This window comes from Sinocyclocheilus anshuiensis, unplaced genomic scaffold (genome assembly GCF_001515605.1).
Source record: "Sinocyclocheilus anshuiensis isolate Anshui unplaced genomic scaffold, SAMN03320099.WGS_v1.1 scaffold470, whole genome shotgun sequence".
Classification (NCBI taxonomy): Eukaryota; Metazoa; Chordata; class Actinopteri; order Cypriniformes; family Cyprinidae; genus Sinocyclocheilus; species Sinocyclocheilus anshuiensis.
In genome coordinates this window covers 22,305-37,430 of record NW_015542341.1, presented here as the reverse complement: position 1 = coordinate 37,430, position 15,126 = coordinate 22,305, and the positions used below count along the sequence as shown (strand labels likewise).

General features: G+C 37.0%; 1 protein-coding gene across 1 annotated transcript in view; it reads right to left on the bottom strand.

The window, feature by feature from the left end:
- LOC107691213 (voltage-dependent T-type calcium channel subunit alpha-1G-like) overlaps positions 1–15,126 on the bottom strand; it is a 135,060-nt gene that overhangs the window by 117,845 nt on the left and 2,089 nt on the right. The window contains exon 3 of the mRNA XM_016489712.1: positions 523–620. Within this exon, the coding sequence (XP_016345198.1) occupies positions 523–620 (98 nt within the window). The remainder of the gene's footprint in view (positions 1–522; positions 621–15,126) is intronic.

Here is a 15,126-nt window from a genome sequence, read left to right as displayed (position 1 = left end):
CCTCTTTGTCGCCATCTCTGTTTGAAAACCTGCAATTGCAGCTGTGTGCGGAATTATCTTCCTTGCGTGGGTTGTCCGGCGGCACGGCTCCAGTGCGGATGAATCTAATGTTTTGAGGTGAATTTGTGGCAGTCAGTCACCGCACCGGTGTGGATATTGTACTTTGCACTCACAGATTCTAGCCTACGTCTTGGAATATATGACTAAAATAAGCATTTTCACCGGATATTGTCATCTGAACAAGTAGGCTAAGTAACAAGTCTGCCACGTTTGTTCTGACCAATTCTTCTCTAAAAAAAAAAAAAAAAAAAAAAAAACTGTTCTTTGTTAGTTCATGTTAAGTCAGGCCCATTAAATAATATTAACAATTAAAACTTTTGGTTTACCTAATGTATTATTAAATGGTGAAATTAAAATTAAAAGACTAATACATTTTTCATTATTTCATGTAAACTATTGTAGTTAACTAATGTTAGCAAGAGCATTTGGAAAAGTACATTTGGTTGCTGATATTGTACTCACTGGGTACTCGGTTGATAGCCCGGAGAGGTCGAAGTACTCTGACTGTTCGGACCGCAGAGAAACTAACATTCTGCAGGTTGAGAGAGTATTCCAGCATCCTGTAAACACACAAATAAAAAGAGTTTTAACTTTTAATAAAGCAAGATATTTGATTGTATGCACATAATGAAGACACATTACCCCCCATTTGCAGTGCATCTGTTAATTAATCCACATTTTGGATTTTATTGGAATTCTTAATATCACCTGAAGGCAAAAACTATCTGATTTTTAAACTTTAGTGGCACATTAGTGGCGTGTTTTCTGCCGAACTGCCAGCGCCATACTGTAGATCAATCGAAAGTTATCAGGATTCATCAAACAATTACACTGAATCGTTTTCAATTAGGTCAAAGAGAGGTGGAAGGAAGGTTAATGTAGAGCTTTCGCAAACAAACACATCCACAGCTGCTCTGCACATGTGAACTTCGGTGTGAGGCACATGAAAGAATTGCATGTTTTTGTAGAAAATAAACAAAGTGAGTGTCTCTATGTGCCTGTGAGCTTGCAACCATGTAATTGCAAACCCAATAACCGTTTCTGGCCATAAAACAACTTAAAGAGGGGAAAAAAGTTAGCATTACAGTATGTATCAAGTTAATACACAAAGCTGATGTTGATAAGCATATGCACGTTAATGAGGGTTCTCACGGTCACATGGCCTGCTTAGATTAAAGCTGCGTGATCTGGGGTGTTTCTCCATTCTTTCAAATATGGATCGAGTGAAGTCAGTGACGTGCAAACAGTGCGAGCCCCATTAGCCAAGCAGGGCAGTGAGGAAATGTGTTCTGACTTTGTTACTCCTGAAATGTGCAGAACAGCTTTGAAGGCACTGATTGGGTTTGATGGAAACCAGCTTTCGACTGGACTGCAAAAATAATAACAGTGGTGACTATGACAAAAATTTGAAGGAATGGGAACAGAGAAAACACGAAAATATCAAAAGAGAAGGGGAACACAGGAAATGTATAGGGAGAAAGGGCAGATTTGAGAGAGAGGGACAGAGAAAGAGAAAGCCGTCAACTCGAAGGACAAAATGCCTGTAAAGGAGGAGAGAGACAGGACATGCGTGAGGACACTCCGCAAAAATGTTCCCAGCGAGGTAGGATGTGTCTAAACAAGGAGGACGTGTGTAAATGTGATATCGTCAACCGCCTCTTTACTTCTATCGTACACGCGTATGAATCAGTAATATGGCTGCTCGCAAACACAAACAAAAAGTGAAGTGTCAGGCCCGGCATTTGTCCAGTCAGCACCTAGACCTCACTTCTGTTATCTGTTTGTGTTTGGAACGGCCGTGGTGAAGGATGACACACCTTCCCAGAATCACTCTGTTTCTTGAAAACATGGTCGCACGATCAACAACAGCTCCACGCTGCGTATACAATGCCAGTTGCGAGGTCACTATAATAGGAAAAGTATGAGCGAGCCAAGGGTCTTGGATTCAAAACAAGTGTGGCCTTCCACATCCATTAGAAATCCGCTCGAATCGATCTCCGGCTGCACTCGAGAGAGAGTTAGCGTGCTGTTGTGCCTTGTTTGAACAGCTCCGCAACAGACTATTGAAAGGACTGAAAGACATTTAAATTCCTGCAGCATTAGAAATACCAGCTCTTTTGGGACATACTCCATTTCATACGTTATGAACCAGGGTTGTTCTGTATGATCAATGCAAGATTTGTTGGTTTACATAAAAAGGTTGCAACAGAGTACATGCAGCATTTCAGATGCTTTATGCTTCTCTCTCACTCTCTCTCTCTTTCCTTCCTCTCCAATTTCCTTGTGGTCTTCAAAGCAGCCGTCCTGGCTGCAGTTCAATCAGAGCTTGGTGTCTTCCAACACCTGGCAGGTTAATGAGGGGAGTTTCAGAGGAGGTTCACTTCCGAACAATCAGCTCTCCATTAAGATAGAAAAGGAAGATACCCCTAACAACATGCTCACATAACCTATCCTCCCTTTCCCTCTCAGGGTGTACTCACACCTGTCTTGTTTGGTTCGACTGAATCGAACTCAAGTTCGTTTCCCCTCTTGGTGCAGATCTTTTGGGCAGGTGTGAATAAAGTAATCGCACTCGGGTGCGGACCAAACAACCATACCGAGACGAAGAGGTGGTCTCTGGTCCGATTCCAATCGAACTCTGGTACGGTTCGCTTAAGGCAGTGGTTGCCAACCCGTCGATCAACTGTCCCAGTAGATCCCGAAAAAAAAACAGTAAAATAAATACAAAAATGCATTACATTTATGGGGTTATATTAAGGGAACTGTCTTGAGAAAAGTTTCGATGGCAATGGCATTTTCTTCTCCGTATAAAGCGCAACTCTGCTTTGTTTACAGCGGTAAACAAGGAAACGCTATATTGCAGTTGGTTCATAAGCCGTGTTGCCAAGTCCGCGGTTTTCCCGCGGAATTGGGCTACTTAACACTGTTGCTGCGGGTTGTTGTTCATGTCCGCGGGTTTAAGCGACCCCAATAACGTGATATTTAGTCCCTGGAATGTGAATTTTACTGGAAGATTCCCGCCGAAAAACGTGTCTTTTACCCCCGGAATGCGATTTTTACAGGTGAACCCCCCTCGAAACGTGATTGGGCTAGTTTTATTGCGAAAACCTGGCAACCCTGTTCATAGGCGCCACCTGCTGTCAGAGAGTGCGTCTCATTCAGACCTGCTGTTTTTGTTTCGTGCAGATGTTTTATGTAGCAAATAAATAAATAACACCTAAAGTCAGACCATTCTGTTTTTGTTTTAAATCCTGAAATTAATCTAAATCAAATCAAAAACAACTGCCCGTGCAGATCATGATTAAAATGCAGTGGTTGCCTCTAATTTCAAATGGCTAGATATTTTTGTTTAAAGCCAGTTTGTTTGTTATAAAGCAAATAGCCAATAAAGGTTTAAGGTGTGATTATGACCCGACCTCGATCCGACCCAATTGCAGAAATAACGCTCAGAAACAGACAGCTTGCACATGTAGTGCTGTTTTTTTGAGCTTCGATCACTTGTTTTTAAACCACAATGCTTAAAAATGCATGCAAATTATGAGTTTTCATGACCATGGCGCACACCAACTAAACATGAGCACACAAAATAAAGCTTGCCGCAAAGTTACCATGTATATGTTGGGGGGAAATAGTAAGGATATATTTGAATTATTTATTAATAAACTAGTGTTTTCGGAGTCAGTGTCACAAAGATGAAATTGATGATCCTGACTCGCCATCTCATCATTGGACGCGCCTTTAGAAAGAAATGCATCTTGGATTACATAATGAAAGAGTTTTTGTTTTGGATTTGAATTATTTCATTTTGTAGTCATTTAAAGCTTTCTATAGATATATTCATCATGTCTGTAAGGAAAATATTCGCTGATTTTTGGTTCATTTTTGTGAAGCGCTCCTGCTCAAGACCGAGGCGGCAAGCGCATCCTGTTTGTTTTCTTTATTTTTAAAAAAGCACACATAAAATAGACCCTTTACAGTTCCGAACGATGAATTATTCTTACTTTTATTAGCAAAAATGACGGCGTATTTAATTTGTTTCCACTGATATCCTGAAGCGCGCTTCAGCTTCCACTCTCCGCACAAACAATAGGATATGCGCCTAATAGCGCACATTTATCTAGGTTAAATGTTTAAACTAACATTGTGATATGCTTTAAGTATTTTATATCTATATATTTTATTTTCGGCAAGTTGTAATTACAACATCGTATGACATTGTCTCATATGATGCTCATAAGTTTCTTCATATTGCGTTAGTATCTGATAACACCAAATCAGTAAAAGAATAAAAATTGCACTACGAAAGATTTCCATGAATAGCTTGTTTTTGCACTTCCTGTTTTCCCTGCTTGAGAATTTCTGTCCAATAAATGGATGACCTTAGCACACGTGTAGTTTTGTTTACAATTTCTGGTTCACTTGCAAAAAGGGCAGTGCGAAAGCGAACCGCACCAAACAAACAAAAAAATAAATCAACATTGTATTTGGTCCTGACCAAAGCAAGTGAACTAGCGGACTTTCCTGGTGTGAATACACCCTCAGTCTGTCCATGTGAATTAAATTATTTGTCTTATTTCTTGTATCTTGTTTTAGACCAACTACAAATACATCTATACAGTGCATCTGTATGACAAAGGGAGACTAGTACAGTTTAGCATAATGCTAGCAACCCAAGTTTTGTTCGCTGTGTTGATGTAGTTATTGTTAGAACACATCAAAATGTTTGTCCTTTCTTTGAATTTGATTTACTATTGGCAATCAGAGGTACACTTCAACCGATTTTTGTAATTTGAATAGTATTTTAATGTAATATGCACAGTAAGATACTGTAAAATATGTATACAGTATTTTACTGTAAACAGCAAAGGGTTATGGGGAAATATACGGTCACTACTGTATTTCTTCACTACTGTAAATGCATTTACAGTAGTGAACTTGCCCGTGAAAAACTGACCAATGGCAAGGGAGATTTATGTTAAGGTGTTTTTTTCTTTTCTTTTTTTACTGTTTGGTGGAAATGGCGGTAAAAGGGCAAAAATGAAATGATGGACTGTTAACAAAAAGGTTAGTATATTATTTATATTTATATGCAAAACAGAGATATTTTAAGATGTTTTTACTTGTTAAAAGCAAACATTATTCATCTTCTCATTTTTCATGTCGGGAGTTGGAGCCTTTTTTTCTGATTGATTGCTGACATAACGGTGATAACATCGACTGATGAGTAAGTTATTGTCACCAATATTAGCCGAAATAAACTTTAGTTAAACCAAGAAACATAACGTTTGTACGTTTCGCTGCCCTTTATTTCAAGTTAGCTAATCTGGCGAGTCGTTACTTAATCTTAACAGCGAACTAACGTGAAATACTGAGGTAAAGCGAGTTAGGCAACACCATTGTTTAAGTGGAGATTTTAAACCGTATTTTCAAGTACTTCTTTTATTTATTTTCAAATTTGTAGTCTGGATGTCATCTGCAACGTCGAAGGTGTATTTTGAAATCTCTTCTTGTGAATGCCATAGTATTGATTATAACATTGACTGGTAAGTTAATGTTCTCCACTAACTCACAGAACAGGTTGACGTTTTAAAGAGGAGGAACGGGCTAGCAATATATTAATATAGCAAGTTTTGCTAACAAATATTATAAATGTTTATTTTATTAAAAAATTTAAATTCTATTATTGTATGGTAGTTTTTTCTTCTGATCATAAACTATAATAACACTAAAATGCTGTTGTGACTCTGTCTGTTACAGGAGATTTCTCCAAGCAAAATGACTGATTAATTTATTTTATTTTTTATTGTTTTTGTAAGGTTTTACTTGTCAGTGTGTGTATGTTTTGCCATGATACAAAGTCCCCAGGGGACTGTGGTGAGGCCCTTTTTCAGCTAGTGCATCCAAGAGGTCAAGATTCGTAATTTGTATTTTTAAAAGAAAATGCAACAATTAAAAAGAATATTATCAGAACTAATGCTCATGAATTAGTGATTTTTATGGGGTTGGGGTGGTAAAAAAAAAAAACATGGATTACAGTGCTTTACCACGATTTGATTGCTTTTTACAGGTAAAAATTTTTGTTAACTAAATTAAAATAAGCTCAACAGTACTAATACTGTAAATGACAATATGGTAAAAATACAGTAAAGTCATTAATGTACTGTAACTGTTAATACAGTGATAATACTGTAAACATTTTACAGTAACTTACTGGCAAGCAGTGTTGGGAAGGTTACTTTGCAAATGTAATAGGTTAGATTACAAGTTGTCTTCTTTAAAATGTAATAAATAGTGTAACTATTTAAATTACTGTACTTTATTCAAGTAATGTAATTGATTACGTTTGATTACTTTTTTATTACTTTTCTAAATTCCTAACGAATGTTTTTAACTGTTAATCATTTTCAAACCTTTTAAGCAGGCAGAGTTAACCTACAGTAGTACTCAACACTGATTACTGTCAGACTTTCAAAATCATTCATCACTTGAATTAAGATTATAATAATTGAATTTTAAAGCACAGCACTGGAATGCACTTTTAAAACACTGGAACAATTTTTTATCACTCGCCATGGTGGCAACTCTTAGTTTGCAGCCTAAGGCTTTCAGCGGCAATGTGGATTGATGTAATTGGCAGAAGTGGTGCGCTGCAAATTCAAACGAGAACCAATCAAAAGCATAAGAATAGCATCTCTTTACTAAATGGCCTTTAAATGGCAGGAGGCATCGTGCACATCAAAAACAGGCAAAGCAACAAATTAATATTATTCAACATATCCTAGCTTTTTACAGAAAATATTCAGATGCTATCACTAACATTTTCATAAGTAACTGTAATTTAACTACACATTTTTGTTCTCAGTAGCTAAAATATATTACAGCTACATTTATTTTGTAATTACATTACATAATCCTGTTACATGTAACTTGTTACTCCCCAACACTGCCAGTAAGTTACTGTAAAATTTACAGCAATCTCTTTACAGTGTAGGTTTTATTATGGGAAGAACCGATTAAACTAAATTTTGGACATGTCTCTGCAGATAAGGCGAGTCATATATTATTGGATGTTTTCCTAAGAGAAATTTCTGGAAGTTTCCTTATTCAGGAGACATAATCAGAATGATTTTGTCTAAATCATTTGTAAATCATTTTGATCATTAAATTGATCAAAAGTGACAGTAAAGATATTTACTGTATAATGTTACATAAACTAAAATGTAACCGTTTCCACAAAAATATTAAGCAGCAAAACTGTTTTTGACTGTGATTAAAAATAAATAAATAAAAATAAGACATGTTTTTAAGCAGCAAATCAGACATAATATATTAAAATAGAACATTTTTATTTTAAATTGTAATAATATTCAAAATATCACAGTTTTTGCTTTATTTTGGTCAAATAAACGTTGCCTTGGTAAGCATAAGAGACTTCTTTTAAAAATATTAAAAATGTTTAAAAGGTAGTGTGCACAGAAATGCTTTCTGCTCCGTTTTAGCTGCATCCTCTAAAAGCTATTTTTCTAAACTTTCAGGAAAACTCTAGCATACAGATCGCCTCATAGCTAACAGGTATGGACTAAAAGCTACAAAACTTCCATTTTGATTTCATGGGGCTTGTCTAGTTGTCTCAGCTCACAAACAGGGACCAAAAGAGAGATTCCAACATACAATATTTCTCTTCAGTTTTATTTTTCTGTCTTGTACTTCTCTATTTATTTCTCTCTCAACAAGCTCTCAGAGACAATTGCTGTCAGGGGTGCTCTTCTGTTTTTATGGGATGGGACAGATTGATTTACTATGGTCGGAACAGGATAATCTGCCCCTAGCCTCGAATTCAGAACAGCAAAATGACAAGTTCCTTTCTGTTTCTCAAATAAGTGTTCTTCAAAACAATACCCCAACACCTAAGGCAATCAAGAACCTTCCAATTCAAAGAGAAAAAATGTCTGAGAAAGCAGCACTACACTTCCCACCATTTTAATGAGGAATAAAGTCAGGTTTTTGTTCTTTCCTTCTTTTTTCCTCTCTGTCTTTCCCCTTGAGTCTATATACAGTATACTATGTCAACAATGACCAATTGTGGGGCCCCGTGGTCACTTTACAGAATAATAATCATAATGGAAGCTAATGCAGACGTATAACTCGAGTGGATGAAGAGGAAACCAGATTTGCTCTGTGTGCCACACCTAAAGTGCGTTCCTCTGATGGGTCGAAAATAAATGAATGAAGGGGACCTGTAACTGGCTTTTTCCTTGAGGAAACGTTTGATAAACTTTGTTCAGAATGCTTTGTCCTTGTCTTGTCCTATTGACAAGGTCTGGGTCTGAACATAATGTGTGTCAGCAGCGGGTCTGGACACAGCCAAAGCAGCATCATTAAATCAGAAGCAGAGGTGGACATTTGGATTCTCCTCTCTTTCATGAGGACAGTGGTTTGATGGTTGGTAGTGGTTAAGAATTGAAACAGCAGATGACAATGGTGAGATTTCTTAGAATATAATTTTTTATTTTTTTTTCCAAACAGAGTGTGAGTGACGAAGGCCATGATCATATGAAGCCTGAATATTTCATTAAAATTACCAAATCAAATGAGAACCTAAAGGGATACCTTTACTTGAAGAGTGTACAAGTATGCTATATGGGGACTTTCAAGCTTCAAAAAAACCTGCAAAAGCAATATTAAATCATCATAAAAAGACATGCAGACTTAAACACCATGAGTGAGTGAATGATTTTTAGGTATACTATCGCTTATTATTTCAAAGCTATTATTTCAACAACTCTCCTAACAAAACAGTTAGTAAAAGCAAATATTTTGCTGTCCTTCTCTTTCCCTTTAGGTTAGTACATGGATCTCAACCTAATGCATGTGTGAAAGCTCTCAGCCATCTGTTCGTATCTGTGAATGACTGCGATATCAGCTCCAGGCATCTCCATTTACAAATATGAGAAGAACTCCTAAGATGAAAGCGCTGGATGCTGTCCAGTGTCATCAACAGGAAAAGTGATCTGCAGAAGAGAGAAAAACATATTGGAAGGCATGAGGGTAAGTAAAACATAATAGAATTTTCACCTTTGGGTAGGGCTGGGTATCCGATACTTTTTAGGCACTGACCGAATTGCCTCGATACTATCGAGTATCGAAAAATGTCTTGTAGTTTGGTAGCAAATTTCGATACCTAAGGAGTTAATCAAGGAAAAACACTAGGTGTGTTCGATTTGACATGCGCTGCACAGATCGATAGGTGTTTGACATCAAAGTACAGCGATAGTGATTCGAAAGCTCACAGAGCTTTTTTGGCCATATAATGTTGCTGAAATATGTTATTTGTAGCCTTTTATACCAAGCTAATGGCTACACCTGCTTAGCATTTGTCATGTAAACACCCTGTATTGTTATGAAAACAGGCAGAATCTCATGAAAATCACATACAAATCATATACTGTCGTAATCGTGTGTTTATTAGGTTCATGTTTCATCCATAGAACTGTTTTTCTGGGTTTCTTACAGAACTGAATGCAGAAGTGTAATGGACATTCATCATAGGAGACAGGGTAGGTTATGAATGCGCAATATGATTGACATATGAGCAGCTAATGAGCTGAGTCAGAACAGTGATCGTGGATGAGAAAATACAAGCAGACAGCACTAGAAGCATGCAGATAATGCTCATTATTAAATCAGTGGAAAATGAATAGAAATTCATTTGCTATGCATTTTAAAACAATGCACTATTGTAAACATCGCCTAAAAGATGTGGAAACTGAAAACTATTTTAACTTTATTAAAATTATTTGCACTGATTTATTGTGTTGGTTACATTTTGTTCCTTTGTGCTATTTTTTCCCTGTGCAGTGGCTCAACAAGCTGATTTTTTATTTATTATTTATTTATTTACGAAAATTTTTGAACGATACCCAGCCCTAGTCATGACCTGATCTGGAGCGTTTACTGTGGTTCAATCTAGAGCAGACCTGCCTCTAAACTCTGTTCTTGGTTGTTAGCTAAAATAGAAAAAAAGTAAACTTCATTAGCTATTGTTGAAGGTTTTGAGCAGTGAATTTGTGAAAGCGTCTAAAGAGGTCCAACTGAGCATGTTCTGGTGACAGTCACACAGAAGACAGTAACTGTCAGCTTTCTTGACATGAACGATGGCAATTATGTTGACAGGTTGTGCTAGCCTTAGAACTATTGACTTGACCAGGAAATGACAGCTGTCTACATGAAACAAAATAGATGTCAGGTCAAACAAACCACAAGGAAAATAAATTATCAACATTTTCTCACCAAGACATTCATGTGAAAAGGCCATTAAGAGATAGATACAATTATTCTTACTATTAAAGTGAAGAAAATCTTCAAATAACTGTAATGTTTTTTTTTTAATAGTGGAGTATTATGTCCGTCAATCCTGGCTCTCATGGTCAGCTTGCTGGGTTTAAAATGAGCGGTAAGTGTGTACCAGAAGCGAGTTAAGGGGTCTTTCTAACTTAAAAACCTGAAATGCCTCCAGGAAGACAGTAAGAGCCTTCACTCCCTTTTATCAGCCAACTTCCAGGCAAGAAGTTAATGATACTGGGGAAGGTGAAGGAAAGGTGGAAGGGGGAAGAAGATGTGGAGGATGAAGAGGAATAAGAGGTGAAGGGGATTTACTGTAGACGTGGAAGTATAAGATGAATAAAAAAGTGAAAGCGGAAGACAACAAGAAGTAAATACTTGGAGGAGGCTTTAGAATTAGTGGAATGAGGAAGCTGAAGGAAAAGACAGAAGATTAAGACATTTGGTCCTGGCCTTAATGGTGAAGCTTCCAGACTAAACATACATCATATCCCAGATGAGGTACATAACATTCAGCATATCATTAGAGGAACTGATGAAAACTAATAGTGTAAAAACACCAGGTTTTCCAGTAAAAGAGAAATATTTAAGCAAAAACAAAAGAGCAAATTTGTCTTGTATCTGTTTCCTCTCTAGGCCAAAGTTAGCACATGACATGACACTCTAAACACGACACTTTGTGCAGCCCTGTAGTAGAGAAAATGCAAGAGAGAATAATGCCTGAAATAATAACATATTGGTTCCTTGTCAAATTATGCAACATTTGGTAGAGCATTATGGAAAAAATCGTAAAACTCACTTCCTTCAAGGTTATGGCAAAGTATGCTAGAAGAAATTCTAGAAATGCCTTTATAGCCAATCTCTCGTTAAAAATCACAAAAGCTTTTCTGTCTCATAGAGCATTTAAAAAGCCCTGAAACAATCCATGAAGACACTGTCACAATCCCTGTAGAAGTCCTGTAGATTTGGAATGTTTTGTGTTTTTAACTCAGTGTGTGGGAAGACTCTGTGGATAGGAAAAGGGCAGACTCATTTAAAAGTGATTCAGCAGAAGTTGCCAAACCACTACGGGTGTCTGAAACTGATACCTTGTCTTTGGTGGGGTGTATTGAGGGTCCGCATTCTCTAAGGTTTTGCTTTGAAAGACTGAGAAGGGAGAAGGCTCGCCTCAATGTCTCTGCAGATGAGACACACAAAGACATACGATCCAGAGCAGAGCAGCCAAGATCTTTGGACTTCTAAGCTGTCTGGCTCACCTCAGATAGAAGGGAACAGAAGATTCAGCAAAACAGTGTCTTAGCGAAGGGGATTTTGGAAACGGAAGCGTCCAGTTGAACCACCAACACCAATTTATTCACATAGTAAGCAGGCTAAAGTGAGTTTTAGACTTGTGATTTATTGCATCAGAATGTTCTCCAAAAGGAAAGAAAGACACAAAATGTTAACCTTTAAACTGAAACAAATGGTTCGTATAAACCATGCTTCCAAGTTCTCTGGTTTATAATGAATTACACTTTTTATGTTACTTTGCTTGCCGATTTTTGCCAAATCCCAAAAAATAAATGAATCTTACTTAGAAACAAGGCCTGTGGTTCTGCCATGATTTTTCGACAAGGTACTACATTGTACACTGTACAAGTACCAAGTACCACATCTTTTTGGACATGTCACTATGGCACTCCCATTGATTTTTGCAACATGATATTCTTGGAAGTATTTTGGAGTATCATGGTAATACCATTTCAGATTCATGGCATATCTAAAAAAAACATGGTATATTACCTGATACCATTACTGTAGCAGTGTACTTTTTTGTTAAGGCAATAACTAAACACTTGCCAGATTCTTCAGAAGGTGCCACAACTGATAAACTGCTGAGAATGTGTAAGATGATAGAGACTGTCATAAATTACTGAAGGTTTCGGTGGTAGTAATTTCATCTGGAGATGTATCAAAAACCCCGGGGGAAACTTGTTTAAGCCAACAGTGGAATAAGCCAGCAGTCTGTCATTCTTGTATGGCTATCTTGTGTATACACTTTGGATGATGTCTCCTGAATGTGCATCCATAAACGCCATATGCTAGCATGACTTCCATCTCAACAAATAATCCTATGAGATTACCAACATGACACATGAGGTTAGGTCAGAGGTAGTAAATCTGGCAATAAAGCCCATGCTGCCACTGAGTCATGACTGACAAGCTTCATGGAATGGAAATGGGAGTCCTTGCGTTTCTTGGAAAGCACACATCAAGCCAAGTCAATGCTGAGCGCAATTTATGTGTTTGTGAACATGCACATGTATGCATGTGTGTGTGTTTGTGCTATGGTTAACAAATCACAAATCTTTTATTCACTAAGCAGCTTGTCTTTCCTGACCTTTCATGGCTTTCTCGAAAAGTTGTAGATCTGTATTAGTGATACACGTTTTCTTTACTATATTTTCCAGGGCACACATTTACACAGCTAACTGTCTGTATTTAATACCAATCTCTTTGTTTAATGGTGTTTACAAACCTATGTCCATTGATTAGTGGTTCACTCTAAAGTGCCTCACACAACAATGTGCCCTATTTAGAAGACTTGAGATGCACACATACACAGAAACGTAGAAACTGGCAGTGATCGAGATTATTCTGAGATTCAGCAAAACAGTGTCTTAGCGAAGGGGATTTTGGAAACGGAAGCGTCCAGTTGAACCACCAACACCAATTTATTCACATAGTAAGCAGGCTAAAGTGAGTTTTAGACTTGTGATTTATTGCATCAGAATGTTCTCCAAAAGGAAAGAAAGACACAAAATGTTAACCTTTAAACTGAAACAAATGGTTCGTATAAACCATGCTTCCAAGTTCTCTGGTTTATAATGAATTACACTTTTTATGTTACTTTGCTTGCCGATTTTTGCCAAATCCCAAAAAATAAATGAATCTTACTTAGAAACAAGGCCTGTGGTTCTGCCATGATTTTTCGACAAGGTACTACATTGTACACTGTACAAGTACCAAGTACCACATCTTTTTGGACATGTCACTATGGCACTCCCATTGATTTTTGCAACATGATATTCTTGGAAGTATTTTGGAGTATCATGGTAATACCATTTCAGATTCATGGCATATCTAAAAAAAACATGGTATATTACCTGATACCATTACTGTAGCAGTGTACTTTTTTGTTAAGGCAATAACTAAACACTTGCCAGATTCTTCAGAAGGTGCCACAACTGATAAACTGCTGAGAATGTGTAAGATGATAGAGACTGTCATAAATTACTGAAGGTTTCGGTGGTAGTAATTTCATCTGGAGATGTATCAAAAACCCCGGGGGAAACTTGTTTAAGCCAACAGTGGAATAAGCCAGCAGTCTGTCATTCTTGTATGGCTATCTTGTGTATACACTTTGGATGATGTCTCCTGAATGTGCATCCATAAACGCCATATGCTAGCATGACTTCCATCTCAACAAATAATCCTATGAGATTACCAACATGACACATGAGGTTAGGTCAGAGGTAGTAAATCTGGCAATAAAGCCCATGCTGCCACTGAGTCATGACTGACAAGCTTCATGGAATGGAAATGGGAGTCCTTGCGTTTCTTGGAAAGCACACATCAAGCCAAGTCAATGCTGAGCGCAATTTATGTGTTTGTGAACATGCACATGTATGCATGTGTGTGTGTTTGTGCTATGGTTAACAAATCACAAATCTTTTATTCACTAAGCAGCTTGTCTTTCCTGACCTTTCATGGCTTTCTCGAAAAGTTGTAGATCTGTATTAGTGATACACGTTTTCTTTACTATATTTTCCAGGGCACACATTTACACAGCTAACTGTCTGTATTTAATACCAATCTCTTTGTTTAATGGTGTTTACAAACCTATGTCCATTGATTAGTGGTTCACTCTAAAGTGCCTCACACAACAATGTGCCCTATTTAGAAGACTTGAGATGCACACATACACAGAAACGTAGAAACTGGCAGTGATCGAGATTATTCTGACACTCACAAAGACACTGAAGAATTGTGTGACGTGACCGATTCAGAAGCACAGGATGATAACTGAAAGAACTGGCCGTATCCCAGTTCTGTCGTTACTTACTTACCCGCATGTTGTTCTAAACTGATTTGCTTTTATTTCTACTTAAAATAATTTATTTTACTTCTACTTTAAAGAATGTTTATGTAGCTCTTTAATTTCAATAATGACCACATTTAAAAAAAAAAATAATAATTCCAAGTGTGTTTCACTGACATAACTAACAACCAAACAGGTTTGGAATGACGGAGGAGTAAAACTAAGTATTACTAATTTTTGGATGAACTGCTCCTTAAATCAAAATAATTGATCATATTATATACAGTATATACAGTGTGTGTGTGTGTGTGTACATAATAAAAATAAATAAGTAAATAAATAAATTAAATAAGTGCACTACTGTTCAAAAGTTTGGAGTCAGTAAGTCGCTTAGCTCACCATGCTACATTAATTTGATCAAAAATACCCTAATAAAAAAGGTGTGAATTATTACAGTATTACAATTTAAAATACTCCAGTGTCCAATATCACATGATTCTTCCCAAATCATTCTAAAATGCTTTCTATATATACGTGTGTGTGTGTGTGTGTGTGTGTGTGTGTGTGTGTGTGTGTGTGTGTGCGTGCGTATAAATAAACCTGAATTTTAATCTTTTAAATCTTTAATTTTTTTAAACTTTTTA